Source organism: Aspergillus aculeatus, assembly GCF_001890905.1.
Source record: "Aspergillus aculeatus ATCC 16872 unplaced genomic scaffold ASPACscaffold_10, whole genome shotgun sequence".
Classification (NCBI taxonomy): domain Eukaryota; kingdom Fungi; phylum Ascomycota; class Eurotiomycetes; order Eurotiales; family Aspergillaceae; genus Aspergillus; species Aspergillus aculeatus.
In genome coordinates, this window is record NW_017962985.1 from 915,275 (window position 1) to 940,756 (window position 25,482).

Here is a 25,482-nt window from a genome sequence, read left to right on the forward strand (position 1 = left end):
ACTCTACAAAAAGAACCTGGGCTAAAGACCCGGCTGATACAGTGAACGGACAGATACATCGGATGTGTTTGAAACGAGAACCTTTCATTTGTATTACGTTTAATCATCTAAATCTACTTTATATCCGGTATCCAGCTCACTACACCGAACGCCTGCGAAGTGGGTAAGTGACTTAGCAACAGACAAGAAGAACTCTATGCGGGAACATTGTTCATCTGGCTCGTCGGGTGATATTCCGAGAAGCTCTCGGGCCAGAGGAACATCTTATCCTCCCTTGAGGGAGTTGCCGCAACAAACTGTGGGATCTGGGTAGATTAGCCTCAACAAGCGCCATGAAAATGGCCCGCCAAACATATAATTCTAACTTACAGCTTGCTTGCTGGAGATGCGCCGCCACATGTTTGCGCGAGGGTTGAACCGGGCGGGTTTGCCCACGCCGCCAGTTTTCTGCTGATCTTCCTTCATGATGGCTTCAACCTCTCTCTTGACATCCGCAAACGAGTCGAAACCGATATAGGGGATCTTGTTTTCGATGCAGTATTCTTCCAGGCGTAAACCCCTCCGGGCAAAAAGCACGTCTGCTTCCCGCGCAGCCGGAAGGTCAGAGACACCATCTCCGATGAAAATGATGAGTGGGATTTCCCCATCCAAGGCACTCTCCGCCGCGAGAGCGCGGCCCTCTTTGACGGATAGCGCCTTGTCATGGCCAAGCTCGGTGTCGTGCCGCCATATGGGCTTCCATTCGGACCCGTCGGATCTGATATCCGCATCATTGGCGACAATCTGGATACGGGAAGCCTGGACAAGCTATGCATTAATGATAGAAGAAACCCAGAGACCACCGTCGGGGATACCATACCTCATGCTCTCCAAGGAAAGTGTCCAGCACTTTGCGGAGGATTGGTTTGAGCCCCGCACTGATAACGTTGAAATCAATGTCGTTGGCCACGCAGAATTGGTGGAATTCCTGGAAGCCGGGGTCGATCTCTAGCTCCTTCTCCATGATCTGGAAACCATCTTCGAAAGGGACTCGGAGTGAGCCCCACATCTCCTCCGAGACGTCTCGAAATGAGCGCTCGCCCGTCTTGATCTGTTCGTCGAGCAGCCGGCGGCGCTCTTCGCCGCAGCCTAGGTTATCGAACAGGACATGACCCGTGTCCTGCATGAAGATGGTGCCATCGAAGTCTATTAAAGGCGGAGTTGTTAGCCGCTAGGGTGGAGAGGATCCGCAGGGGCGTTCCTAGATTCTTACCTGAAAAGCAGACGATTTTTCTGGTTGTGGGCGACATACTGGGATTGAGTGAGATTCCAAGTGGCTTGACGGAAGGTGATGTATGATTGTAGGCAGTTCAGCCCGGCGATGGGCTCAGTGAAATATCTTTCCCACGCTGAGGGAGGACGACCCGTGGCGACGCAAAACCGGAATGAATCCAATGACGTACCCGCGGAAAATAATACCTACGAGCGCTCGGTTATGAGGGAGGAGGGGTGGGTGATTGGTTAACCGTGCTGAAGAGAACAGAGGGGACCGACCGGACCCATCGTCCCCGGGGGGTGAGAGTGGAGCGGCTGGGGCCTAAAGGGACCTGACGGACTGCCCACATCGAAAGAAACGAAGTTCAGCCATTGTTGTTGGCTGCGGAAGACTGGATCCGATCGGCATCCCGAGGGGCTGGAAAGTGTGGAAATGGTGGAAATAGTGGAAACGGCGGAAATCTTGGGTGAACGCACTTTCTCATCTGCACTCCAACGTCATCGTCTTAGTTAAGCGAGGCAACAAGGAGAAGGGAAGTGACATAATCAATTCGTTCAAACTACTCGTACATTTGCTAGTGGACGGTCGAGCCGTCGCTCGGCTGCATACACGGACAGCCATGGACACCACCAAACAGATATATATGGCTGGTCAAACCAATTTCTTCACCTCAACCAGTGGCCACACACGCATATGCAGCAGGGTACACAATGATTGGACTCTTTGGACTGTCCCTACATCGGGAATAGAAGAATGAATCGGTCTAGCCCGGCTACCGCCCGGCTCTCAAATACTCGAGTATCACGGCTGGTTCCGGATGAAGATTCTTGCCCCACCCGATGATGACATTCTCCGTTTCCCCTTTCCCCATTTCCCACGATCGCTTCCCTTCTCCTTGGATATGCATGCCTTACACTTTTCGTGCTACACCATGATATCAAAGCGCAGCCGCGATGGAATCACGAGGAACACCATCCCCATCCACCCCTCGCACACACCGCTCAACTTCTGCACCACAGTGATAATTACATTGCAGCATCTCAGTGGCTTGCGCAACAACCAGTAATATGCCCTTGGCTTGGCCGCTATCCATCTTTGCGCCCATGACGCTGGGTCGAACTCACTTCAATTTCGAGATTACTTAGACAAACAGTCGGTATATTGAAGGAGATATACAACCTTTAGACTTGATCTATTCAATTCCCTTGTCACAATGCTAGAGGAAAGGTCGACCAATCTGGAAAGCAGACTGAATCCAGATCCCAGAGTATATCGTCCCTAAATGCCTCATCGAGCCCCTCATCACTTAGCCTCTCAGCCTGCATGTTGTCGGCTTCCATGTTCACTGCATCTACTGCAGGAATCTGTACGGCTTGACGAACGCGGCACATACTCAATGCTTTCTCTCGCAGCCTGCGCGGAGCATTCCATTTTGGCCCGGACTAGGTCTGGAACCAAGTTCGGTCATGCTGAGTGACTTGTTCACCAGCTCCCAGGCTCGCTCTGCCCCGGGCACGTCCGGGCGGACGTAGAGCTGCCACAGAGTGTAGGTAAGCAAGTAATATTGGGGATACGTGGTGAAATGTCACTGGGTAACTGCTCAGAAGCTCGTCCTCTTTCAACTCTATGCCCAGAGACAAGGTGTCACATGCCAGTGCAAATGTTTCCTCCACCGCACGAGTAGTGGATTCTTCCCCACTCAGTCTTCTCAGGTACTGTACCGGGTGAAAACACCGAGGTTCCAAGGAAAACTCGGCCCAGCAAGATGGCAGCCTTCTGCAGCGGGATGTTGGGATCGCAATACCTCAGGTATTTCGCTTCTATCTTCTCTTTTACATGCTCCGACAGTTGTTCCAAGCTGTCCATGAGGTTCTGGCTGTTAAGTACCCCTGCGGACAGTCGAGAGGCTCGCTGGAATGCTCCGTTGAGCTCTGCGGTTATTAGAAACAAACTCATCTCGGTCCATGCGTCTCGAGGGATTAGGGCACATCTGTTTCCGCGCAAATATCTTTGTCGTCAGCACTCAAGGGTAGCTTCGTATCGCATGAATTCTCCACCCAACCAGTCGAGAGCCCATGATCTTCGGCGGCCCGATTGTCGGACGCGCAGATTTGCCACCACAATCGTCGGCGAAGCTCACATTCCAACGGCGTGAGCTTAAAATGTTCCTGGTTTCGATGAAGCCCAATCGACTGGGCGCTGGAGGAGGCCATTGAGAGCGCAACCCGAACGGCCACCACCATGACTTCGACGACATCTCTGGACAGTGTCAGTATGGCATAATCAGTTAGGCATCTAAGGGGAAGGTCACCAGGTAGGTCGTCATCGCATGTAAAGTGGTAATAGTGGGCGAATCCAGAAAAGCTGCCGTATGAAGAGAGATTTCTAGTCCTCGCTGAAATTGATTGAGCGCGAACGGCCCGTCCTGATTTAAAAGCAGGATAGTGTCCGGAAATGGTAGACCTGCCACAGCTGCGTTGCCTGTCTGCGCGACGGACTTCGACAGTATGAGGCCGGCATGGGATCTGAGATTAGGCCATCGAGTCCGCATGTATCGGATGGTTGCTGACTACTTGCATCGATACTCCTAGGGCTGCTGATAGCCGATCGAACGTCGTTATCCTGCCGGTTGGGGGCCAGTCAGTTCCAGGATCACTCGTGGAACCAAGTCAGTACTACTAGCCTTCTAAGCACGTGCGCAAAAAGCACCTCATCTATGTATCGAGTAGAGGCACCATCTTGGACCAGGAGCCCTTCTGCTGGCGGCACTCCAGGCTGCACAGGTTGACTGGCCCTGGTCCTGTTGGAAACCACCTCCAGCATCCCGTACGGAGGAATGTCTCCTCTGATCATCCCTGCTCTCCACGTCTGGGTTTCCGGGCGGAGGCGAAGAGAAAGAAGGGTCTACCGAGGCTCTCCCGCCTTCTCGAGACCTCAGCTGTCGGATCATGGCATCCAAATGAGACAATCGCTCCGCAAATTGGGCCTCCAATGCACGGTTGCGCTGTTGCTTTGGGGCCCTCCCACGGCCAGGTGGATAGACACTCATGCTTTGTGCGCGCACAGTTGGCGCATGGTCGCTGCCTGTCGCATTTAACTTTCCGTCTTCGGCACGAAGCGCAGCTGCGCGTATAAGCAGAGCTTGGCTCCGAAGGCTTTCGATGCCGCGAGGTGGCGGAGACATCAGTTGGACTGATGGACGCTTCGGCGGCGTTCATGATGCCTTAGTTAACATACCGCGCGCCGTCTTACGATCCACGACAGCTCACGATCAGCGCCCGATACTCTAAAACATGCCGCACTGACAAGTGAGCGAGGAAAAGAAGGACCCAATCGCAGTCTGATACGCATTTGCCCCGTGGTGCTCTTTGTTTAACCTTCTAAGAGACTCTTGAGGAGTGGTCACTTAGTTAGCGCATGGCATAAAGGGGACTTTTGAACCTCGCGCCAAGTCGCATAAGCTTATGCGCGCTGCGAGCGCACGTTACCGCGGAGTTGTGACAGTGCAGAGAACAATATCACTTATTTATGTAGATGGATGTACTGTGACTAGTCCCGAGACGTCCGACAAGTCAAACAAGTTTCATTCCTTGTTTTTTTTCTTTTTTTTTTCACAGAAGAAAGCGCAGGAAACTCTTCTTGTTAGTGCTGGGCTGGCAGATAGGCATCGCTAAGTTACCATAGCCACCACAAGGTGTACAATACGGTATGAGATGTACATCATGTACTGTACTATACGTATAGCTAGACAGCATGTATGTACTCCGTATTGTACTAATACTGTACTGGACAAGACTACGTATGTCTCGAACGATGGAACTTTTACCTCGGCTTCCAACAGCGTCTCCACATCAGAATAATCTGGAATATGAATCATCTTGAAGAGAAACCTCGAACGCGAGCAAGCAAGGAACATCCCGGCCTATCAGAAATTGGTTGACTGTCAAGTTGTCAATAACATATTTCAAAAAACAATAAATTTTGTTGATCAGCCGAGGTTCAAAGACAGGAGGAGCCTGAAACAAGCTTGGTGTAGGGTTTAGCCTGCCTCTGCCTCCACTCACCTCGGGTACTTCTCCTTTTTCACCCTTTGCATTGTCGGAGTACGAGTCACGACAGTGCGTACAATACAACGTCCAGCCAGTCAAATGTAACTGGTTCTGTCTACGAGTCTGCGAGTTTGCGACATTATCCAGGTTGACCCTCAGTGGAGAACCAACTTCAAGCCTTTCCCGGGCCACTTCCGCTTGAGGCGTTCGAGGCGTTATAGGGGATCTCAAAACGGTCTACCTGACTGTACAATCCTAAAATGGTGCCACCCTCGGCCCAGTTCTAAATTGTTGTTATCATCTATGTACATGCAAATCTAAGTCAGTGTGAGACTATGGGCCTGTCTCAGAAGCAAAAGATTTGATCGCCTATTTTAGAGATCGCTCCTGGTTTCTGGAACCCCATCGCCACCAGCGTCTTCTTGCAGGCACTGACCATAGGCGGAGGGCCACATAACAAGATCTTGGTTTCGGGGGATGGCGACGGTAGACGCTCGCTGAGCACCGCTTGGGTCACGTAACCGGTGCCATACTGCCACACCTCAGGCGCCGTGTCAAGCATATACCAGAGCTTGAAATTCTTAGGGTACTTGCGAGCGAAGTCCTCCAGCTCCTCGCGCAGTAGGATGTCATTCTCGGTACGGTTCGCGTAGATGAGGCTGATCTCCGTGGTGTCGCGGTCGTCCTCACAAATGGCACGGATCAATTGGTACATTGGGGTGATGCCCGTGCCTCCAGCCACCATTCCGATCTTAGTACACAGTCCCCTGCTATACTGCATAGATCCCTTGGGACCTCGAAACTCTACCTCGTCGCCCACCTCGAGCTTGGCAAGGTATTGCCCGCTCAAAAGCCCATCGGGATAGCATCGGACGAGCAGCTCGAGGCGGCCCAGGTCCAGATTGTTCGACACCGGTGTGTACGACCGGCTGACGGTGGTGTCATTGACAACCGCTCGAATGGCGACATGCTGTCCGATTGGAAGGCCAATGACTCCTTTCTGGTCGGGTAATGTGAAAACAAGGCGGTACACATTCGATGCCAATTCATCCTTCCGCACCAACGGCAGGCGCTGGAATTCCTTGGCGTCAAGAAAGCCCTTGGCCAAGTGGGGGTCAGCTCTCGGGCGTTTCCGCGCCTTGATACGAGGAGGGTATCGGAGGAAGCCCGAGTCGATTTTCGTGAACTTTGCGGCCTGCTGCGCGACCAGGCTGCCCAGCAGCGCGCAGACAGCCGTTGCCATGATGAACCCGTGGGCAAATTCCCCGCCCGGGAGTCTGGACACATTGAGTTTAGAAGGGATGATTTGGCCCCAGGCCTTCCTCATATCAATGGCGCCCGGATTGCTTCGGTTGACAAAATACAGAAGAGCTGTCGCCGTACCCAATGCACCGACGATCGCACCCACTGATCGCGCTGAAGATGAACTTGGTGGTGCTGTCTTCTGGGATCTTTGAGGGATGACGCGAACAGCTTTCGGAGATACATATTTTTTGGCGTCTTTCAAGGTGCCGATCAAATACTCTTGCAGAATATCGCGTGAATCCTCCGAATGGCCAACATCCTCAAAATCGGCGGTGGCATCTGTACCTGCGGTCTCCAGAAGAACCTCCGCACCTCCCGGATGGTCTTGAAGATAGTTCGTGACGTCGAATACTAATGAATTGTTAGTCTCTACATCTCTCCCAAGGTCATCACAACGTGTCACACCTTGTCCGTGAACGACGATCCAGATATCATCCTTCTTGTTGTGTGTTGCAACCTCAGCCAAGGAGTATTCGGGCAGCTGGACATCCGCTACCACCGGAGCCGGTGACTCTGATATTATGGATTGTTCCATTGTCAATAATGTATCAAAGAATGGATTCAAGTTGGTTCAGGGAAACTTTCCTGGCCTCAAGATTGCGGGATAAATGCTGCGCAATATAACATGATTGCCCAGGAGCATAGCATGGCATAAAACGACAATGCGGCCAATCTGATTGCGCGACTTCTTTTCTTTTCCTTTCTTTTTTCCCTTGATTTTTTTTCGCTCTCCCTTTTTCCTTCCAATTCTTTTTTTTTTCTCCGGGATAATTGGAAGGGGAGTAGGGGGAAGGGATCCAGTCGGCCCACCTGCGTCGGAGATTGTAATTTCGAGGTTGTTGCAGCAGGCCGGTCTGCCGAGCCAGCAGGGTAATTTTGTAGGGCTACCTATGCCATTCTATGCCTTATGGAAGTTCTCGGAGGCCGATGTTCGGTTATGCTTGAGACCGAAGCATAATGGTAGTTCTCATGTACTACGTAGGTACGCATGGTGGGTCCCGAAATGACGATCGCTTCCCGTCTTGAAGCTCTTCCAACGTTGCGGGTTAACTTGCCGAGGCAGGCTGTCAGGCCACCGATCCTATCATCCCCCGTTATCTTCTGTCTCTCTGTGTGTGGAACACTGGAAAATATCTACGTACCGGTAACTATACACTATGGAGTACGTTATGTGGATTCGTCTTCCTGGCCAACATGGCCGCGATTATTTTTGGTTTGTCCGGCGCATTGTCTAGACGAGGAGGCTGCGTCGCATCTATTCTCGATCCTGCTATAAAGCGTATAAAGCGGCATGGCGCGCAAAGGAGGAAATTCGACTGCCCATCTATCTCTCCATTGCGCCTTCACCCCATAAACGTAATCATGCCAGCCAAACAATTTTACCTGTTGGGTGAGCCCATAGCCACTGCCAGGGAGATTGAGGTGGACTCAGCCCTTGATTTTGAAGAACTTCAGCATCTTCTCGCTGCGCATTTCGCCATTGTTGACCCCAATGGTAATTGAATCCCCCCCCCTTACATTTATCTAAATTCAGTATCCTCCTGTGTATTCCAACTGAATAGCGACAGGTATCGGACTGCAGACCGAGGACGCCATTTTTCACAGAACCCCCGAGGTTTGCTCATCTGAGGGCCAGATTAGCATCACCATCGATGGGAAGCCGGTCAGAGAAATCCCAGGACCCCAGGGTATCCCAATCTTTGGCAATTTCTTTCAGATCTACCCCGACCATCTTGGGAATCATCAGCGTCTGTTCGAGCAGTATGGGCCGATTTTCCAAACCAGCAGCATGGGCCGCACGACCTACCACACCAATGACCCGGCACTGAGCGCAATCATTTTCTCGGAGAGTGACTTCTTTACCAAAAGGATCAACGAGGCGCACCCTCTGCACCCGATCAAGAACACCGAGGCCGGTGTCTTTCTCGCCGACACCGATAGCCCGACGTGGCACGTCGCTCACAAGTTCCTTCCGCCAGCCTTCGGACCAAAGGCGGTGCGGCACTACGCGCCCACCATGCAGCGCACCGTTGAGGACGCATTCAAGGTGTTCGACGCCTTCGATGAGGCGGATGAGGCTTGGAACGTGTACCAGTACATGCTCAAGCTCGGCTCGCAGGCAGTAGGCAAGCTGGTCCTGGGCATCGACTTCCAGCACTTCTCCTCGGCCACGGCCCCGCCCCATGAGCTGATCCTCCTGATCGCCGAGTCCCTAGAGCTCAACAAGAAGGTGAGTGCCCGGGGTGATTGGTACTCAAAGCTCCCCTTTGGGGACCCCAAGCGCTTGCGGGATATCCGCGGCCGGGTCTTCGAGCTGATCGACGAGTCGATCCAAAATGCTAGCCGCGGCGGCGTCCATGATCTTCCACTGCAGGAAGCTGCCCTGCAAGCGGACAACATGATCGATTACGCGATTCGTGCGACCGACAACAAGGGTGAAAAGCTGCCCAAGACTTCGCTGATGCAGGCCCTGCTCGTGGCCACGGGCGCCGGCTTCACCACCACTAGCTCTCTGCTGTCATGGCTGATCTATTCGTTGGTGACCTATCCCGGCATGCAAGAGAGACTCCTCCAGGAGCTGGTCGACCACGGTATCACCGAAGATACTCAGCTCACCGCCGATATCACGGATCAACTCACATTCATGGATAAGTTCATCAAAGAAACCCAAAGACGCCACAACCCGTCGTTCCAGGTAGGAGAGCCATTCATGTCCTCTATGGCAGCAGAATTGCCGTGGAGGACCCTAGCAAATAGTTTACTGACGTGCTTTTGCACAGCCCGCCCGGACCGCCAAAGTTGATTTAATCTTGCCGGGGGGGTACAAACTTCCCGAGGGCGCTGTTGTTGTCGGGGCGTTGCACCATCTGCACAATAACTCGAATGTTTGGGATAATCCCACTCGCTTCGACCCGGACCGCTGGGACACGGAGACCGTGAAGAACCGGCATAAAACCGCATATATCCCCTTCGCAACAGGCCCCCGTATGTGTATTGGTTTCAACTTTGCCCTGCAGGAGGTGAAGATATTCCTGCCTAAGCTTCTGTACCGATACAAGTTCACCCGAGAGGGGGATTCGACGGTGGAGTACGACCCAATGTTCCAGCTCATTAGGCCGAATAATCTCTACGTGAGAGCCGAGCGGCGGGTGAAATGGCCTCCGAGGTCGGACTTCAAGCGACAGCTTCATTGTAGTCAGGTCCGACGTTTTCTAGGGCCCTGACTATTTTGTACATATTACCATTCCGAGAAATATCCTCTTTTCCCTCAGTTCGTGCGCGCACTCTCTGTCTCTCTCTCTCAGAGTGTGATAATATCTCTTCCACGCACGTTGATTTTGAGTGCACTGATGGCCTGGAACTAATCTTAGCCCCAGCCAGCTATCCTTAAATAAATAGTAAGCGTTCATCGAAGTACGGCACAAGGAACACTTTCAAGGTACAGCATCCACACTTAGAAAAATCAAGAAGCGCCAAGCACACATATTAGCGACCAACTGACTCTCACAATCAGTACAAAAGAGTCAAACACTCGCAGCACATAACGGTGTTCTAACGGATACAAGCCACATACGTTCGAGGACTTGATTATCCATGACTCAACCGGCATCGAGGGTAACTAGAAGAGGTAGAAAAGCTTCTCGAGAAATTGGTAAGTCTCCAGGTGCCGGAAAATAAGCCATGCCATGACCGAGGCCATGTCAACAAAGTGATAGAGAAGTTATTATACGTCAATTTTCCTCCATGTAAATTTAGCCTTGCTTTCTCTGTTATCAACTCCAAGAGAGGCCACAAGGCTGAGCCCTACTACTTGGCAGCACTTTGTGCCGCTTGATTCTGAGTTAGTTTCAGTCGATATTCAGCGTTTTCCATGAGCAGGTGGGCCAATACATGACCATGATACTAGTGAAAGATACTGTTCACAATTTCCTTGGATGCTGTACTATTCCCTCCATGTAGCTTGCAAGGAATAAACGATTAGAAGTGCCAAGTCTTCTATCTTCACAGAACAGAAGAGGAGTGGAATAATGTAATCTGTTCAATATCGGAGCATGCGTCCTTCGGCTCTAAATCTGCAGAGTTACAGTACATCAAAAGTGACAACGCCCGCAGCCTCTCCCATATGTCCCATATGACGGCCATATCCATGTATGTCTATTGACTAGGTATGTAAAAGCAGTCGAAGAGTTGAAAGAGTTGATTTACCGGCCTTCTGGCTGGCTTTCCGATTTTTCTGTCGCCGGTCGGCCGATCACCTCAACACCGACACTCAAAAGTTCTACACGGGCTATAGCATCATTCTGAATGCAGGATCTCGGTCATCATGGCATCCGGCATATTGTGCATACTTACCTTGTGCCTTGTCCCGGTTGATCTTGGCACAGTATAAAACATTGAAAAAGATCCTGCGGCTCCACATCAGCTCCGTGCAATCATCCCCTGGCTTCCAAGATCTAGTCTCTCAACTCACATGAACCATGCAAACACCAGAAGTCCCAGAATTACTGTGTGTCCTCGATGATACTGGGGTTTGTCTTGGTCGGGGTAGTTGAAAGCTGCTTTATAATGAGCGCGATTCCAGTTTTGCTGTTACGACATAAGGGAGAACCTACTAGCAAGAAGCCCTCCACAGTTGGCAATGGTCAGCTGCATGGCAGACGTGGTGGCACGCTTATAATGTCCTGCAGAGTTGTTGGAATTCCAGACCAAGATGCATGGTACACTGCTATACAACCCAGTGGCCATAAGACAGGTCATTGCATACTTGGCTGATGGCGAGTATATATTGGCAATTACTCCGTATCCAGCTATGGCAATCGGTAATGTGAAGAGCATCACGACTCCGCGTAGCTGTAACCGGTCCGATACCACAGCCACAACTACTAAGCACGGTTCAGCTTTGTGGTAGATACCGAAAGATGCATGCTCAAAGACTCACCGGTCACGACGGTGGCAACAGCATATGGTATAACGGTCCAGAATTGAACTTGGTTTGGATCTCGCGCAAAACCACTTTCTTCAATGATGGTTGGGAGCTAGACATTGTAGCAGGCTTAGCCCTAGCAGAAAAGACCCGAGAACATAGTCACTTACAAACAATCCGAATGAGTACAGCCCTGACAAGATTGAGAAGTAGGCTGTGGCAGACAACCACATTCGTGGGTCTAGAAGCCCTCGTCGCACCTCAGTCCACTTGAGAGTCTCCCGCTCATCTTCCGTCGTCCTAATCTCAAGAGTCAGTTTCGCCAGGTGGGTGGGAATGCTGGCTCGTAGAATTGAAAGGGCAGCCCTGACTTACGCGTACTCAACTGAGGGGGTGTCAAGCATGACTCTTTCAAGAGCAAATGCTCTTTCCTCTGGAGTCAAGAAAAATGCCGTCTCTAGACTGTTTGGCAGCAGAAAGCAGCTCAGCCCGCCGACAGAAAATGTCTGTGCTCCATATTAGACGTAACACCAACTCACTGCCGCGCGTGGTACAGTGAAACTCACCAGTAAGCCCTCGATGATCATGATCCAGCGCCATCCTTCAAGCCCCCCCCGAGGGCCAATTTGGGCTAGTCCACGCGCTAAAAGGCCTTCATCCTGTTAGTTAAGGCCCCTGCATAACTCCCATCAAGGATCAAAAGTCTCTCAACAACTTCGTTCCACAGTTTGTTGACTCACCCCCGAAAGCCCCCGACAGGGAAGCGGCTGTATAGAAAACTCCGATGCGCAAAGCCAAATCATTTCGTCTGTAGAAGAATGACAGGTACAGGACCTCGAGCCGGAATCAGTCAGTCTACCCCAGAGAAAGACAAAAAGCCCAGTCAGGACCCACGATTCCAGGAAGTAGTCCGCCTTCGGCAGTCCCCAAGAGGGCTCGGACAACGACGAAGCCAGCAAAGTTGCGCACGAAACCCAAGCACATTGTGAATATGCCCCAGATCATTGTCAGAAAGGGCAGCCAAACCTTGGGCGAGGCCTTTCTGATGACCAGGTTGCTGGGGAGCTCACTGATCGACGTTTCACAGGACGTAACCGAATTAGTACCGATAAGAGTGGAGAAGAACAAAGTTGATAGTGTATCTGGCCTGTCTTACCTGCAGATGTACATGATGTAGAATACCGTCAGTCCTATATCATACTGATGGCCAGTGATGCTGATATCGTCCTCCAAGCCCAGAATCTTGGCGTTGCCTACATTGGTCCTATCGAGAAAAGAACAGAGGAAGAGACCGGATAGGGTCGGCAGGAGCCTAGAAGAAGCACGCGTTGGTGGCTTTGAAAAAAAGCTGATGATAAAAATCATTGGCTCTAACCTGCAGTCCATTTTGAACAAGAGATTCCGTACCCATCGCTGATGTTCTTCGTCGTCACGGCCTTGTTCCACGAGAAGGTCCTGCTTGGCGGGTTCGTGGTCTTTGCTCTGCGGCTGAAGAGGATCCATGTTCTGCATACTACTTTCGGGTGCTGAGTTCATGGACTCTGGTGCACGAAGCGATAGTATAGCGACAGTAGAAACAGCAGCAGTCCAGTCAGAGGAGTAGCGAAGTAGCGAGGGTGGGATGAGACCAGTCAGAGAGGAGGATGTGGTCAGAATAAAGCAATATAGACCGCTGGCTACGAGAAGAGTATGCAAGAAGAGTTGAGTTACCCAGTAGTAGAGTAGGTAGTTAGTAGTTTCCAAGTTCTGTACAGTGCCTAACTGAAGGGATACCGGACTAGGTAGCTACTCCAGCCGCTCATAGAGGAAGGATCTACTAAGTACTATAGGTAGGTAGGTACTAGGTATAATACGAGGTACAGTACTACAATACTACAGTACTAACGTTACCTAGCAATTTAGTAAGTACTGTACCTAAAGGAAGGAACCCCACCCACCCCACTACAGTTCTTCTCCGGATTTGGTTGCTGCAAGTACGATCCGCCTCGGCATGCGATTCTGGTTACCGTGCGACAGTTCTTCTTTTTTCACACTGAAACCTAAGGATTATGTATGTACAGTACAATCGTAGAATAACCGGGGGCGCTACCACCACCACATTACTCCATGAGTTCCAGGTGGTCTGCGACCGCAAAGCTTGCTCCGGTCTTACTTTTCACTTCCTTAACTTCCACTCCCGGAGCAAGTTCTGTCAGCAGGAGCTCCCCTTTCTTCCGGTCCACTTGAAACACACACTAACCACACCACCACACCCATTAGCTAACCTAGAGTCCCAGGAGCCGGAGATTTGCGGGCTTACCAGGTCTGTGATAATCGTACTAACGCAGTTTGCTCCCGTCAGAGGGAGACTGCATTGAGATACGATCTTGGGCGATCCGTCCTTTGCTGTATGACTGGTAGCTACTACAATTTTGGTCTGATCTGGGCTGGAAATCAAATCCATGGCCCCGCCCATTCCCTTGAAGACTTTACCGGGGATCATGTAGTTTGCCAGGTCGCCGTTGGCGCTGACTTGTAGAGCCTTGAAATTAGAGCGTCAGTCGGAATATTCTGCCAATGATGGACGAGGGTAGTCGACACATACTCCTAGAATGGAGACATCCACATGGCCCCCACGGATCATGCCGAACGACTCGGTGCTATCAAAGGTGGCAGCTCCCGGAACTAGGGTAACTGTCTCTTTTCCTGCGTTGATAATGTCCCTAGGAAGAGCCGGGTGAGAAAATCCGAACGTGAGCTACTTGTATCAGCAGTTAACCACTTACGGATCCACTTCTTCCTCTGTGGGATAGGGGCCCTGTTATAGAAGTCAGTCATCTTAGCTTTGCTGAAAGTGTAGTCGAAAGCGATCTCTTACCATGCCGAGAATACCGTTTTCGGACTGTACCCAGACATTCACATCACGCGGCAGAAATGAGGGAGCAAGGGTCGGGATTCCTTCAAATTATGAGTACAATTGCAGTGAGACATATTGCGCCACACCACCTACCAACTCCCAGATTCACGTAGTAACCCTGCCTAAGCTCCTTGGCAGCTCTCCTGGCGATGCGATTTCTTTGGGACGCTGCTGCATCCTTGACAGCTGCACCGGCGCCTTCATCATTGCTTGATCTCAGCTTCTTAATTTCGATGTGCTTTTTTTGAGTAGCGGGAACAATCCGATCGACGAAAATCCCCGGAAGATCGACGTCATTGGGGTCAATCGAGCCCACGGTGACGATATTCTCTGCTTCGACAATTGTCAGAGTAGCTGCTTTGGCCATGATCGGACCAAATGCCTTAGTAGTATACCTAGATTGTGTTTTGAGGTTCAGTATATAAAGTGCCTCTGGGGAATATCGTGGTGAATGATCCTTACCGGAACACACAATTTCCTGCCTCATCGGCCTTCCATGCTCTGAGAATTGCCACGTCTCCGGTCAATGCAGTCTCCATTAGATAGGTCTTGCCATTAAATGCCCTGGTCTCACGTGGTCTGCCATGCTCGAGCACTTTTCCGTGCGCATCCAGCCGAACGGGTATTGCTCCATCTTGTAGCAGGGTATCTACACGATGTGAGTCGGTGAAGTTCACATAGTAGCCATTGTTCGAACCTGGCGTACTGTTGGGGAGATATTGACGTGTGAGACATACGTGCACCTGTGGGGGTGAAGAAGGCTGGAATACCAGCGCCACCAGCGCGTAGCCGCTCAGCCAGTGTTCCTTGCGGTGTGAGCTCAATCGAGATTTCACCCGAAAGATACTTCTTTTCCAATGCCTTGTTGTTGCCAAGATAGGAGAGGACAAGCCGATTCACTTGTCCAGCCTGTGTTAGCGTTGAAAGCCCGCCTTTTCCAGCAGCACCTGCGTTGTTGGAGACTGCAGTTAGTGAATGTAAATTGTCTGCACCTCGGCGGTGAATCGCCGCTATCAGAGTTTCTAGTTGCAAGGTCAGTCATTCGATGTTGCCAAGGTTTTAGGACTATGGCTAGTAATTACCTGCAACACCACAGAGGCCGAACCCCGAGCTGAGAATGGTTGACCCGCTCTTCAAGTCGGCCACTGCCTCATCTGCACTTCCGAACAGTTTTGAGGCCCCACAATCGATCCTTGGAGCCTGTGAGTAGGTCTCATCCCTGGCTGTCGAAAAGCGAGCAGAAGCCCGATTCTTATTACTACCTAGAAAGGACCGAGGATTGACTTGTCGCAATTGCAGAGGGGGTTGCGGCCGAGCGGCGACGATTGTCCTCCGCGACAAAGCGAATGTCGAGATTCTGGGTGTGGCCATAGCCAAGATGTTCTGCCTATTTCTCTGATTGGCACAAGCGTTGATTTGACTCTCGAGTTGGCGCGAGGAGAGGGACAGGAAGACGTTGGCTCTTAAAACGACTTGGAAAGGTCGGCCCCCTTGGGCCTTCGGCGCTACTTCTGAACGCCGACGTGTGGATCATGCCCAATGATGTAATCGATCAATAGGAGAACTAGGATAAGCTACGAATTGTGAGTAAAAATGTTTGTTTGAATATAGCGAGAATGAACGGAATTGTGGAGCAATGAATTATACGCTGCTAATGTCGGTCGCGTTGTTGCTTCCAAAATCAAGCCATTCCCAATGCGTCAAGTCATCCATAGGAATACCAGGAACAAACGTCCCGAAGGCTGTATCCACTTGGTTGACGGCATCAATGATTTGATCGTCAGACATGGCGGAGAATTGGATCGGTTCGGACCAGAACATTGAGGGCAATGAGGATGATTCCTGTGTTCTGATGACTGGCTCATATGAGTCTACTGTGGTTGGCGGCTGAGACCTTTCAGCCTGGGTTAGCGGTCGTATTTCGGATGTCCTTTCAGGCTGCAAGCTCGAAGGAGAGCGCCGAATAAGCTCTCGCAGAAACCTTCCATAAAGTACCGAGGCTCCGTTCCTGTGAATTGGGACAGCCCCTATTCTTTCCAGAACCGCCGCAGTTTCTTCAACCAGATTCCGCACGCTAGGGGCCAGGCTAGATCTGCTATCTGGCGGCATGGTACTTAAACTCAATGCCGAGCATGCCGCGAACGAAATCATGATAACAGTATTGTTCGGCATTGACTTCAACCGCGACTCACCCTGGATGGCCGCCCTCAGAACATTCAACGCAGACGAGAGGCCCGCTGCACGGAAAAACCTTTTCACTTCGAGTGGCGCTGTGGGATGGTTGATCACGCCCCCATATGTCGATAACTGCGTGTGTATAACCAAGATCTCAACATACGGTGGAAGAGATGATGCTTGATAAACTTTTAGTGACTGTAGAGGAAAAGGCGGCGACGGCTGCTTACCTTGGCCTTCGCCAATAGCCGGTGTCCAAGCCTTATACCATTGCCCGTAGAAACTCTCAATGAGCTGTTTTATCCTGAATACCGAGATCAGCTTGAAAACTCCGAAACTCGTCAATCGTACGCACAGTTGAGCAGCTCCCGAGCCAGTATTCGTGGATTTATCGCACTCGGCTCTTATTCTTTTGAAAAGCTCATCCTAGTAGGCGGCGTATGATGTTGTTCCGGTTAGAAGCGTTTCATAGTGGCCTTGCGCGGGTTTGGTCCAGAGCAGGGAAATTCAACTCACCAGATTTCTTCGGAGGACGGCCATGGAATTCATTGGACCATCACGAGAGTCGGCAATATCAGAAAGGTGCCATTGATCACAGTTCTCAATGAGAGCTGTTGAGGGTACCGTATAATTTCTTCCCCGGGCAAGGCATACACTGTAGAGATCCTTTAGAATACTGCAGAACAAATGATCTCCTCTAGATCGCCTCAAAATAAGAGATCTTACCCTCGTTCGAGTACGAAGAGTGCAATCCACGCCCTCTCGCGTCGTCGCAGGAGCCTACGAGACCATACAGAGTCTGAAGTCACGTCACCAAAGCCGTCCATCTGCAGTGCTCTCTTTGCATCGATGCATTCAGCTTTGGCAAGTCGTTTTAGACGACTGCTGTCGAAGCTTGTTGAGGGAAGTACGATTTTGTTCAGAGATAGATCCAATGCAACAGTCAGAGCCATCGCGATATAAATGCAAGTATCGTCATCTCCTAAGTGGTTTCCGGGGTCCATCCACGGGACATTTACCATGAAAGCAAGAACTATCTCGACTGATCGATGCCTCTGAGTGATGACATTATGGGCTAGAAATGCACGATGTCTAGACAGTCTCTTCGATATTGCCGCGGCTGAGGGCAAGAACAATGCCGCTGCAGCCATCATCGAGGTGAACAGAAACGCAGACTGCGAACGGACAAATGACACACTATGGATCAGAGGGTCGAGACCCCACCGAGTGTGGGCGAGGTTGCGGTAGAAACTGGACGGGATTAGTGATTCCAGTGGTTGAAGAAGAACTAGACTTATCTTTGGACATACTATGAGAACAGCGACTCTGCTTCATCGAGTGTAACGAGCCCCAGCTCAATAGGATCCAACGTGGGACCAGTGTCCAAGCTTGCGCTGGTGGGGATAAAGAAAGATGTGGCTGAGGCCATAGTGTCGCCGTCATCGACGTTGTACATTCCCGATGGCTGCAAGATCGTCGACGATGTCAATCCCGAAACACCACGCATATCACTTGGTGACAGCTGTAAGTCGGAAGCGCGTGCAAGCAGTTGCAGGGGGTTCTCTGCATCATCCAGTGACAAGCCATCTCCCGGATTGTCGTACTCGGCGACTGATACAATAGACGATCCAGCGGGTTCCTCTGATAAATCATCCGTCTCGGTATGCGTATTTTGCCCTTGTATGTTGTCGAGCAGTCCCCGAAGGTTCGAGATCAAATTTTGGGCATCCTCGGCTCGGGGCCGCTTGATAGCCTGCTCAATCTGATGCAGTGCCTTTTCCAGTCCTTTACGTTTACTGACATTAGTGTGTCAGTACTTGTTGTCATTGCAAGTCATGTAGATGTATGCGGTGCGCACTTTTTGACACCCTTCTGTCGACCGACATGGTGACTCGGAATCACACATGTCGCATCGGCTTGTCTGCATCGATCACAGGATGTTTCGTCCTTGGTTCGATTGCATCGAACTTTGCTTTTCCTACAGTTCAAGCAGGCCGCCTGTCGAGAATGCGACATTGGGTTTGTATCAAGAGGGGGTGATAGATTATTCAATGCGATGTCCCGGAAGGGGGGTATGTTGGGAAGCAGATATATATGTGTGATATGCGGGTGTCACCATCGGGCAGTATGGACGCTCATGAAGGAACGCGGCATTCCTCCCCGATCTGAGGGATGCCAACAGGCAGAGCGATAGTAAACAGCGATGTTGTATTTGTACACTGCTCTGTGCAATCACAGGTCTCACCTCGAGCGTGGGGTGCAAACTGTAGGAGAAGCAAGGGTTAGGGAAGGGGGGATGTACAAAAAATGAGTGCTAGATTTAGTCAACAGCTCAGCCACGGAGATCGGAAAAAACAAACGAATGATAATGAAAGCCGAACGCGGGGGTTGAACCCGCAACCTTGAGATTAAGAGTCTCACGCTCTGCCGATTGAGCTAGCCCGGCTACTTCATGCATCAAATGTTGTAAAGACGTATTATGAAATTATTGCAAGCCACAATAGCCCCGAGCATTTTGCAGGCAGGTTATCTTAGTAGACGGTTCGTTAGCTCGGGTAAACAGAAGTCATTTGGAACCTTTCGGCTTATGCTAGACCACTTGTCTGGGTAACGAAGCTAATCTGCAATCGATCGAACCCCTGAAGATATCCTGGAATGTAAGTGTATACCACCAGAGGAGGTCCCAAACATCAAACCTACTCAATGCTACTGAGGAGAATCGAAATGAATCAGCAAGCAAACACGGCTTGGCCATGAACTAGATTGTATGGCCCAGTTGTTGACCGGTATATGACAGCTAACCGTGCCACATGCTATGTGTCGAAGCCCCTTAGGATATCGCTTGATGAAGATGAAATAAGAAGCAGCCGGTTAACACCCAAAGCAGCATTCTGACCAACAAGCCTGACAAGTGATAATGAAAATGCCACTTGCCTCCACCGTGTTCGCGCCAGCACATATTGCTCAAAATTCAAGACACAAAAACAAAACAAAACAAACGGAGTATAGACCATGCAGAGTCACATCTAATTTGCTGCCCGTAGAGCTCTTAGTCTAGCACCCAGACCATCCTCCAGCTCCGAGTCAACTTGCTTCTGATCCCTGACTTCCTCACGAGGAGCAGCATCTTGCTCCAATGCTATGCGCAGATCTACGCCGGCATCGTCTGCAAGTTGTTCCATCAAGCGATCAACATCGGCCTCACCCTCCGCACCGTATTCCTGCATCGAAACACCCTGGGCGACATCCTCTATGGCACTGCTTGCTATTTTGAAATCCTCTGAGCGAGCCAGAAAATTGTTTGCGTGTGAGACCAGATTCTCTAGGTTGACACTTTTCGAAGCCGCATCCAGCCCCCTTGAAGCTAAGGCAAGAGTCCGGGAGGTATCTCGCGTACTTTGTGCTGCCTTGAGTTCGTTGATGATGACATCTGCGCGAGCAGCCTCGGCTCGGAGCGTCACTTGCCTTCTCTTCTCACGTACAGCAGATGCGGCATGAATGCGAGCGATCTGAAACTCTCTATTTTTCATTGCCTTGTCGGCCTTCGCCTTCTCAGATTTGAACGTCGCTTCGGCACGGGCAGACTCTTTTTTCAAGCGATTGGAGTGCAGCTAAAATTTGTAACAGGAATATTGCGTGAGTAAAGGTGGAAGCTTCAGCATAAAATGCGGTTGGTCGCAGCGAGATAGCAATGCTATCACTGCTGCGGGGGCAGAGAACACACACACACACCTTGACATTGGTACGAGCCTCAAAGATCGGGTCCTTTCGAACCATGTTGGGCAGTGAGTAGGCTAATACCAAAAATTGACACTTCGAAGTATTGAGAAGAAACAAAGCCAAAATGACCGACGCTTTATGACCGACGCTTTACGGGGACGGATTAGGCTACTTTCTCAGAAGGGGCAACGATAGCGGCGCGGCGGCGACTTAGCGTGGCAACGTCATCCCGAATGCCGTATCACCGCACTTTCACTTCGGATAGGAAGTAGCTACACCACAGTAGACAATGCAGAAGAATAGCAGGCTGGGTACTCATGCAAGTCTAGTAGAATCAATCTCTGGCCACTAAAATTGCTCTGGTCGTGTAGTTAATTTGCAACATTTACATGGTTCTTCACATTGAATTATGTCTACTGAAATGATTACCTTATTTACAACGTGTATGTAGCTTTGTCACATTGATGAATTAAAAACTGAATATGATTTCGTGAATATCGGAAAAGTTCATGTCTCTAAGAACCGGGAGCAAACAAAAAAGAAGAACAAAAATATGCGCAAATTCGACTGCCCCAAATAACGCCAATGCCAGTCACGACCCTGATCATATCACAGCTAAATGCAAGGAAGGGGATGAGCCATTCCCGACACATGATTTCGTGGCGATAAGACTATAATGTGACATCCATCGTATCATCACCGGCATCGACTGCACCTTGCCGTTCAGAATCAGGTAGAACGACCCCTCTTCCTCTACCGGCGAGCAATTCGCGCCTAACCTCGGGTCCAATGTCCTTGTGCCCTTGAACCAAGAGCAAGTCAAGGAGAGCCTCTCGTTGATCCTCGGTGATATCGTTACGGTAGCGTTGAGCGAACACCAGCAATGACTGGTGCCACAAGACAGGAAGCTTGTAGGCCTTAGCGTCACGGGATGGCCCATCTGTCATCATTGACTCGTCTGCACTGTCGTTCGCGCGGAAACGCAGGAAGTGAAAGACAAGCGCATCAATAACCTTGTATGGAAGTGCGTACTTCTTCTCCAAAAAAATGCGAATGAAGACATTGACCGCACCAGTACTCTCCAGAGATCGCAGGGATTGTTCCGCGGCAAGGTCGCACATACGAAGCAGAGCCGCAGCCGAATGCAGGACCGGAATTGAGACTCGAGCAATGACGGAGGAGACAATATGGGCTTCGCGAAGAGTACATGTTCCGCTGGAAACTAGGGGAAACAGCAGTCCCTTGAAGAAGCAAGCGGGCTTGTAGAGTGCTTTCTTCATTGCATTGTAGGTATGGACATTGAGCTTCTTGGTCTCATGTATTTCCTCACGGACACGATCGAGCAGTACCGTCGAGATAAACTCCTGTGCAACTGCAGGCTTAGAGGAGATGAAGATTCTTGTACCGGCATAAACAGCGTTGGCAGACCAGGATTCTGGGCGCGTGATCGAGAGAAGAGTCGGCCAGTTGGGTACAGAGGGGAGAATCTTGAAAGGTTTCGGAAGGGGGCCTGACTTGTAGCGAGAGAGAATCATACCGACTCTGGGTTTCTCATTAGCATTCAAAAAGTTCACTGTAAAGCAGCTTGAGCATAGAAATCTCACTTCTCGTAAACCTCAACCGCCTTTGCGGGGATCTGAACAGCATCTTCCGCCAACCCTCCGCCTTGAATGTACGGCCCACCTTCGCCAGCCTGTCTGGCTTCATGTTCTGCGATCTTTTCAAGGATCAAATCCGCCAGATTTGTTGTCTGGCCCTCGGCCCCCGGTGCACGAGGGTTGAATATCGGATCCTCATCCCCACCGGGAACGAACTTGTGAAACATGTCAAGATCGTTAGGATCAACTTCCTGAGGCTATAGTCAATATATGCACAGCCTTCGAAATCCTAGGAAAATAGAAAGAACCGGGGTAGCATACCACTTCTTCAACTTCCTCCACATCGTCCCATTGCTCATTTTGAAACCTCTCGTCATCTGACAGGAATTCTTCGTCTTCTAGCCGAGACTCAAAGTCGAAGGCAGTGTTCGTCTTGTCTGTTGTTGCGCCCATCGAGAGTTTTTGCTCCGCGGCATCCTCCTCTGCCAATTCCTGCCCGATGCGCAGGATCTTGCGAGACATTTTCGCATCAACGAATCTTTCACCATCTTCTTGTTCCTCATCTTGACGGGATTTGCGATTAGCCTTTTTGCTTGCTTGGGTTCTTAAGTGACCAGCTGGGGTTAACATGTCCTCGGCGAGAGGATTGTGCCGGCGGGCAGCGACGGAGCGAGATGCTGCTGCTTTAGGCATGTTGAGTCACTTTCGACACCCTTGGAGTAACCTTGTATATTTAGGATTTGTTTGAGTTCAGAAGAAAGAATCAGGTTAGAAGTTCAAGTCCATCAATCCGCCAGAACAAGACGCATGAAACGAATGCTATTCGCCTCTATATCATCCTTTGACAAATGTGTGTGTGAATTTCAAGATCATGCGGTTCTATTTTTTTTTCTGCCATTCTCAGTTCTGACCGCCTTCAAACTTGTATCATGAGTGGCTCAGTTTGAAACCTACCGCCCATGCCCCTCCATTAGTTATGTGGATTGGCTGCTTACAAACTCCATTCGGATTAGGAAAATGCCGGCAGTACCTACCTAGTAGATATCTTCACCGCCCCATAGTTATCTCGCTCGAATGCTTTCCGCCCTTGCAAGTTGGTTCTCGGAGACCAAATAACTTTGAATATGGTGCTCATTAAATATTGCTATGGCTGCTGATCATACAGCGCAGCCTACATACTTTTGGCGATCCAAAATACATGCTCGTTTGCTTTCAGGTAAGTTGCTGGTGGGTTTTATCAATTAGTACTAGCTTCATGTTTTGTCATAGTCCTTTGTATTTGCAGATAATGGGGACTACAAGTCATCTGCTGACTATCAGCCAAGCACACCTGGGGGCTTTTCTTTTCTTCCAAATTCCGAACATGCTTTCTAACTAGTCATAGTCGCCTCAGGAGCTTGCAGTTCCGACTGCACACAGAGAGGCCTTCTGATTCATTAGAAGTTTGAGTCCTTCTACCTGTCACCTCAATACGATTTTTAGAGGATTTAAGGCGACCCCAGTTGAAGGTCTAGGCGGTCTAGGAGTGCTTCAAATCAGGAAAATAGTGTGTTGTGACGACGTCAAACCCCGGCTGTTCTCATATCATAAGGCCCTCGCCGCCATGGCTTCTACGCAACAGACAGGGGTTTCGGCGCCTCCCTCCAATGTGGAATCTTCAACAGTGCCCTCAAGGGGCGCACCGCTCGGTGGGTCCCTAGCAGACACAAATGTCAGATCTTCTCCTGCGCCACCTAGTAATGCATCAGTACAAGCCGATAGTACAAAGTCGAAGCGCACAAAACGGGATAGCCGCAAGAAGCGCGAGGCTAGAGCTCTGGATCAAGAATCACAGCCCACCAAGAAGAGGACTATTACTGTTCAAAGCACCGCGCTTCCGAGTTCGGACTTAAGCATTTTGCGACCTTTATTGCTTGCTGAGCCTCGAGCTTCGGATTTACTGCCTCCGCAACCTCGTCAGATGAATTTTGTGAACACAAAGAAGTCAGAGGTTACGGGTCAGAGCTGGGATTTTTATGAGGTTGTCGACAAGCTTACGAATAAGAATGGTTTCCGTTATAGCTACGCAATTGCCGACCCGGGCTTTCCACACATCAAGTATCGACAAACTGATGTCTCACCCTACCATGCTCGGTTTAGCTTTGAAGACTCACCCGCTGCGATTCTCTTCACTGAAGATGCTCGTGCTGTAACGACCAACGAGCCTTGGCATACTGCACGAGCCAACGTGTGCGCGCGAGAAGGATCTTACTATTATGAGGCGCGCATAGTAAGTGGTGTTGTGAATGATTCACAGTCAGCTTCAGTTGGAAACACTGGAATTCCTGCACGAGGTCATGTCCGTCTCGGATTCGCACGGAGGGAAGCTGATCTTGATGTCAATGTCGGAATCGACTGTTACGGCTATGGTATACGTGATGTGAATGGCGAGGTGGTCAATCGAATGCGGTGCGAATACTTCTTTCCCAAAGGCGAGTCCATTCGAGAAGGGGATGTCATTGGGCTTCTAATCACGCTGCCCCCTCTAGCCCTTCACAAGAAAATCGTTGAAGGCACATATGAGCCCAATGCCGATGGTGATGCTTCAATCACGACTTCAGACCCACCGTCCGTCACCAACATCGTCCGTGACCGCATTCCGTTCCATTACAAGTCTGATTTCTGCTGGCAACAATCAAATGTTTTCCCCACGAAACAACTACGGGATTATGCATTCAACCTTAAAGAGACGCCGACATTCGGCCCGCCTTCCCCGCTCAATGGTGAAGATGCATCTTTACGTACTCTTCCTGGTTCCAGTATCACAGTATTCAAAAATGGAGTGAAGATGGGCACTCCATTCAAAGAACTGTATGCCTTTCTCCCGCCTGCGAGCAGATTGGCTAATGGCACCAATAATCTGGGAATTGGGGAGCGTGAGAACGCTGATGATGGGATGATTGGCTATTACCCTGCTGTTAGTTGTTACGGTGGAGGTGCTGTTGAATGCCGCTTCGATGGCCCATGGTGGTTTGGTCCACCAGCTCATAACGAGAGCAACGAGCCAGTGTACGGGATAGGAGAGCGATTTAACGAGCAGATAGTTGAAGATGTCATCGCCGATATCGTCGATGAAGTGGAAGCCATGTGCGTTTGGGGCGGTGTGGATGGTAATGTTGTTGGCAATGCTGAAATCGATGGGTCTGGTCCTGAAGCAGTTGTCGGGGGCTCGGAGGTGATGAAGGGGGGCGTGGAGATTGCCTACGAGTCTACTATACCATCCAATTCTAGAGTTCATGATGCAACTCTAGCCAACGTCACTAGCCACGAGCCCGCCACTCCAGGGGACCATGGCCAAGGTCACACCACTTCTGAAAATGTGATGAGTCTTGATATTGCGGGTACACTTGATCTGGAGACACAATTGTCTGCGGCAATAGACACTGCGGCGGGCGATGAAGACGTGGAAATGTCTTGAACGACGAGAATCGATTCGCATCCGCATGATACCATTTTGTACGATATTTGTTTTCAAAGACATGGACCTCACCGAATTCGAAGGTCCTATGTCGAATTTCTTG

General features: G+C 50.5%; 10 protein-coding genes and 1 non-coding gene across 11 annotated transcripts; 2 read left to right on the forward strand and 9 right to left on the reverse strand.

The window, feature by feature from the left end:
• Positions 1 to 70: 70 nt before the first annotated feature.
• ASPACDRAFT_79653 (putative 2,3-diketo-5-methylthio-1-phosphopentane phosphatase) lies at positions 71 to 1,317 on the reverse strand. Its single transcript, XM_020205465.1, has 4 exons — positions 1,253 to 1,317; positions 860 to 1,185; positions 370 to 798; positions 71 to 305 (listed from the first exon to the last, which is right to left on the reverse strand). The coding sequence occupies exons 1-4, from the start codon at positions 1,287 to 1,289 to the stop codon at positions 195 to 197; spliced, it is 903 nt and encodes a 300-aa protein (XP_020055216.1). The 5' UTR covers positions 1,290 to 1,317; the 3' UTR covers positions 71 to 194.
• Positions 1,318 to 2,648: 1,331 nt separating this feature from the next.
• On the reverse strand, positions 2,649 to 4,473 carry ASPACDRAFT_44505 (fungal specific transcription factor domain-containing protein; the record flags this gene model as incomplete). Its single annotated transcript, XM_020201427.1, has 4 exons — positions 2,649 to 2,789; positions 2,972 to 3,186; positions 3,318 to 3,514; positions 4,370 to 4,473. The coding sequence occupies 4 exons, from the start codon at positions 4,471 to 4,473 to the stop codon at positions 2,649 to 2,651; spliced, it is 657 nt and encodes a 218-aa protein (XP_020055217.1).
• Positions 4,474 to 5,650: 1,177 nt separating this feature from the next.
• Positions 5,651 to 7,144, reverse strand: ASPACDRAFT_53076 (putative cytochrome b5 reductase; the record flags this gene model as incomplete). Its single annotated transcript, XM_020202689.1, has 2 exons — positions 5,651 to 6,960; positions 7,015 to 7,144. The coding sequence occupies 2 exons, from the start codon at positions 7,142 to 7,144 to the stop codon at positions 5,651 to 5,653; spliced, it is 1,440 nt and encodes a 479-aa protein (XP_020055218.1).
• An 827-nt stretch (positions 7,145 to 7,971) lies between these two features.
• On the forward strand, positions 7,972 to 9,833 carry ASPACDRAFT_44507 (cytochrome P450; the record flags this gene model as incomplete). The annotated part of the gene is made up of 3 exons (XM_020201428.1): positions 7,972 to 8,104; positions 8,178 to 9,304; positions 9,390 to 9,833. The coding sequence occupies 3 exons, from the start codon at positions 7,972 to 7,974 to the stop codon at positions 9,831 to 9,833; spliced, it is 1,704 nt and encodes a 567-aa protein (XP_020055219.1).
• A 796-nt stretch (positions 9,834 to 10,629) lies between these two features.
• On the reverse strand, positions 10,630 to 13,325 carry ASPACDRAFT_121634 (putative MFS transporter). Its single transcript, XM_020196453.1, has 11 exons — positions 12,909 to 13,325; positions 12,690 to 12,845; positions 12,428 to 12,602; positions 12,274 to 12,367; positions 12,100 to 12,185; positions 11,909 to 12,039; positions 11,704 to 11,833; positions 11,549 to 11,645; positions 11,223 to 11,492; positions 11,081 to 11,165; positions 10,630 to 11,015 (listed from the first exon to the last, which is right to left on the reverse strand). The coding sequence occupies exons 1-11, from the start codon at positions 13,034 to 13,036 to the stop codon at positions 10,898 to 10,900; spliced, it is 1,470 nt and encodes a 489-aa protein (XP_020055220.1). The 5' UTR covers positions 13,037 to 13,325; the 3' UTR covers positions 10,630 to 10,897.
• Positions 13,326 to 13,632: 307 nt separating this feature from the next.
• On the reverse strand, positions 13,633 to 15,800 carry ASPACDRAFT_30609 (3-oxoacid CoA-transferase; the record flags this gene model as incomplete). Its single annotated transcript, XM_020199745.1, has 9 exons — positions 13,633 to 13,767; positions 13,833 to 14,054; positions 14,118 to 14,235; positions 14,299 to 14,330; positions 14,391 to 14,470; positions 14,523 to 14,824; positions 14,892 to 15,078; positions 15,167 to 15,451; positions 15,512 to 15,800. 9 exons carry the CDS (start codon positions 15,798 to 15,800, stop codon positions 13,633 to 13,635), a joined length of 1,650 nt encoding a protein of 549 aa, XP_020055221.1.
• Positions 15,801 to 16,006: 206 nt separating this feature from the next.
• ASPACDRAFT_79655 (uncharacterized protein) lies at positions 16,007 to 18,762 on the reverse strand. Its single transcript, XM_020205466.1, has 7 exons — positions 18,463 to 18,762; positions 17,915 to 18,400; positions 17,331 to 17,855; positions 17,121 to 17,259; positions 16,960 to 17,030; positions 16,835 to 16,908; positions 16,007 to 16,783 (listed from the first exon to the last, which is right to left on the reverse strand). Exons 1-7 carry the CDS (start codon positions 18,618 to 18,620, stop codon positions 16,071 to 16,073), a joined length of 2,166 nt encoding a protein of 721 aa, XP_020055222.1. The 5' UTR covers positions 18,621 to 18,762; the 3' UTR covers positions 16,007 to 16,070.
• Positions 18,763 to 18,977: 215 nt separating this feature from the next.
• On the reverse strand, positions 18,978 to 19,050 carry ASPACDRAFT_t194. Its single transcript has one exon. It is a non-coding gene; the product is annotated as a tRNA-Lys (tRNA).
• A 175-nt stretch (positions 19,051 to 19,225) lies between these two features.
• ASPACDRAFT_121641 (putative SNF7 family protein Fti1/Did2) lies at positions 19,226 to 20,547 on the reverse strand. Its single transcript, XM_020196454.1, has 2 exons — positions 20,337 to 20,547; positions 19,226 to 20,215 (listed from the first exon to the last, which is right to left on the reverse strand). Exons 1-2 carry the CDS (start codon positions 20,379 to 20,381, stop codon positions 19,631 to 19,633), a joined length of 630 nt encoding a protein of 209 aa, XP_020055223.1. The 5' UTR covers positions 20,382 to 20,547; the 3' UTR covers positions 19,226 to 19,630.
• A 133-nt stretch (positions 20,548 to 20,680) lies between these two features.
• ASPACDRAFT_121643 (snoRNA-binding rRNA-processing protein ENP1) lies at positions 20,681 to 22,772 on the reverse strand. Its single transcript, XM_020196455.1, has 3 exons — positions 22,244 to 22,772; positions 21,929 to 22,173; positions 20,681 to 21,866 (listed from the first exon to the last, which is right to left on the reverse strand). The coding sequence occupies exons 1-3, from the start codon at positions 22,613 to 22,615 to the stop codon at positions 20,996 to 20,998; spliced, it is 1,488 nt and encodes a 495-aa protein (XP_020055224.1). The 5' UTR covers positions 22,616 to 22,772; the 3' UTR covers positions 20,681 to 20,995.
• Positions 22,773 to 23,525: 753 nt separating this feature from the next.
• Positions 23,526 to 25,379, forward strand: ASPACDRAFT_53082 (SPRY domain-containing protein; the record flags this gene model as incomplete). The annotated part of the gene is made up of 1 exon (XM_020202690.1): positions 23,526 to 25,379. One exon carries the CDS (start codon positions 23,526 to 23,528, stop codon positions 25,377 to 25,379), a length of 1,854 nt encoding a protein of 617 aa, XP_020055225.1.
• Between the last annotated feature and the right edge of the window lie 103 nt (positions 25,380 to 25,482).

Coding starts and splice junctions, on each gene's coding strand:
- ASPACDRAFT_79653 (XM_020205465.1), bottom strand. CDS start 1,289: ATGTCGCCCACAACCAGAAAAATCGTCTGCTTTTCAG. Junction 1,186..1,252: donor AAAAATCGTCTGCTTTTCAG/GTAAGAATCTAG, acceptor CGCCTTTAATAG/ACTTCGATGGCACCATCTTC. Junction 306..369: donor GCATCTCCAGCAAGCAAGCT/GTAAGTTAGAAT, acceptor TAATCTACCCAG/ATCCCACAGTTTGTTGCGGC.
- ASPACDRAFT_121634 (XM_020196453.1), bottom strand. CDS start 13,036: ATGGATCCTCTTCAGCCGCAGAGCAAAGACCACGAACCCGCCAAGCAG. Junction 12,368..12,427: donor GCGGACTACTTCCTGGAATC/GTGGGTCCTGAC, acceptor TTCCGGCTCGAG/GTCCTGTACCTGTCATTCTT. Junction 12,040..12,099: donor TGATCATCGAGGGCTTACTG/GTGAGTTTCACT, acceptor TATGGAGCACAG/ACATTTTCTGTCGGCGGGCT.
- ASPACDRAFT_79655 (XM_020205466.1), bottom strand. CDS start 18,620: ATGTCGCATTCTCGACAGGCGGCCTGCTTGAACTGTAGGAAAAGCAAA. Junction 18,401..18,462: donor CGACAGAAGGGTGTCAAAAA/GTGCGCACCGCA, acceptor CACTAATGTCAG/TAAACGTAAAGGACTGGAAA. Junction 17,031..17,120: donor CCGTCCTCCGAAGAAATCTG/GTGAGTTGAATT, acceptor GCCGCCTACTAG/GATGAGCTTTTCAAAAGAAT.
- ASPACDRAFT_121641 (XM_020196454.1), bottom strand. CDS start 20,381: ATGGTTCGAAAGGACCCGATCTTTGAGGCTCGTACCAATGTCAAG. Junction 20,216..20,336: donor AGGCTCGTACCAATGTCAAG/GTGTGTGTGTGT, acceptor TACAAATTTTAG/CTGCACTCCAATCGCTTGAA.
- ASPACDRAFT_121643 (XM_020196455.1), bottom strand. CDS start 22,615: ATGCCTAAAGCAGCAGCATCTCGCTCCGTCGCTGCCCGCCGGCACAAT. Junction 22,174..22,243: donor TGGAGGAAGTTGAAGAAGTG/GTATGCTACCCC, acceptor CTATAGCCTCAG/GAAGTTGATCCTAACGATCT. Junction 21,867..21,928: donor GCGGTTGAGGTTTACGAGAA/GTGAGATTTCTA, acceptor TGAGAAACCCAG/AGTCGGTATGATTCTCTCTC.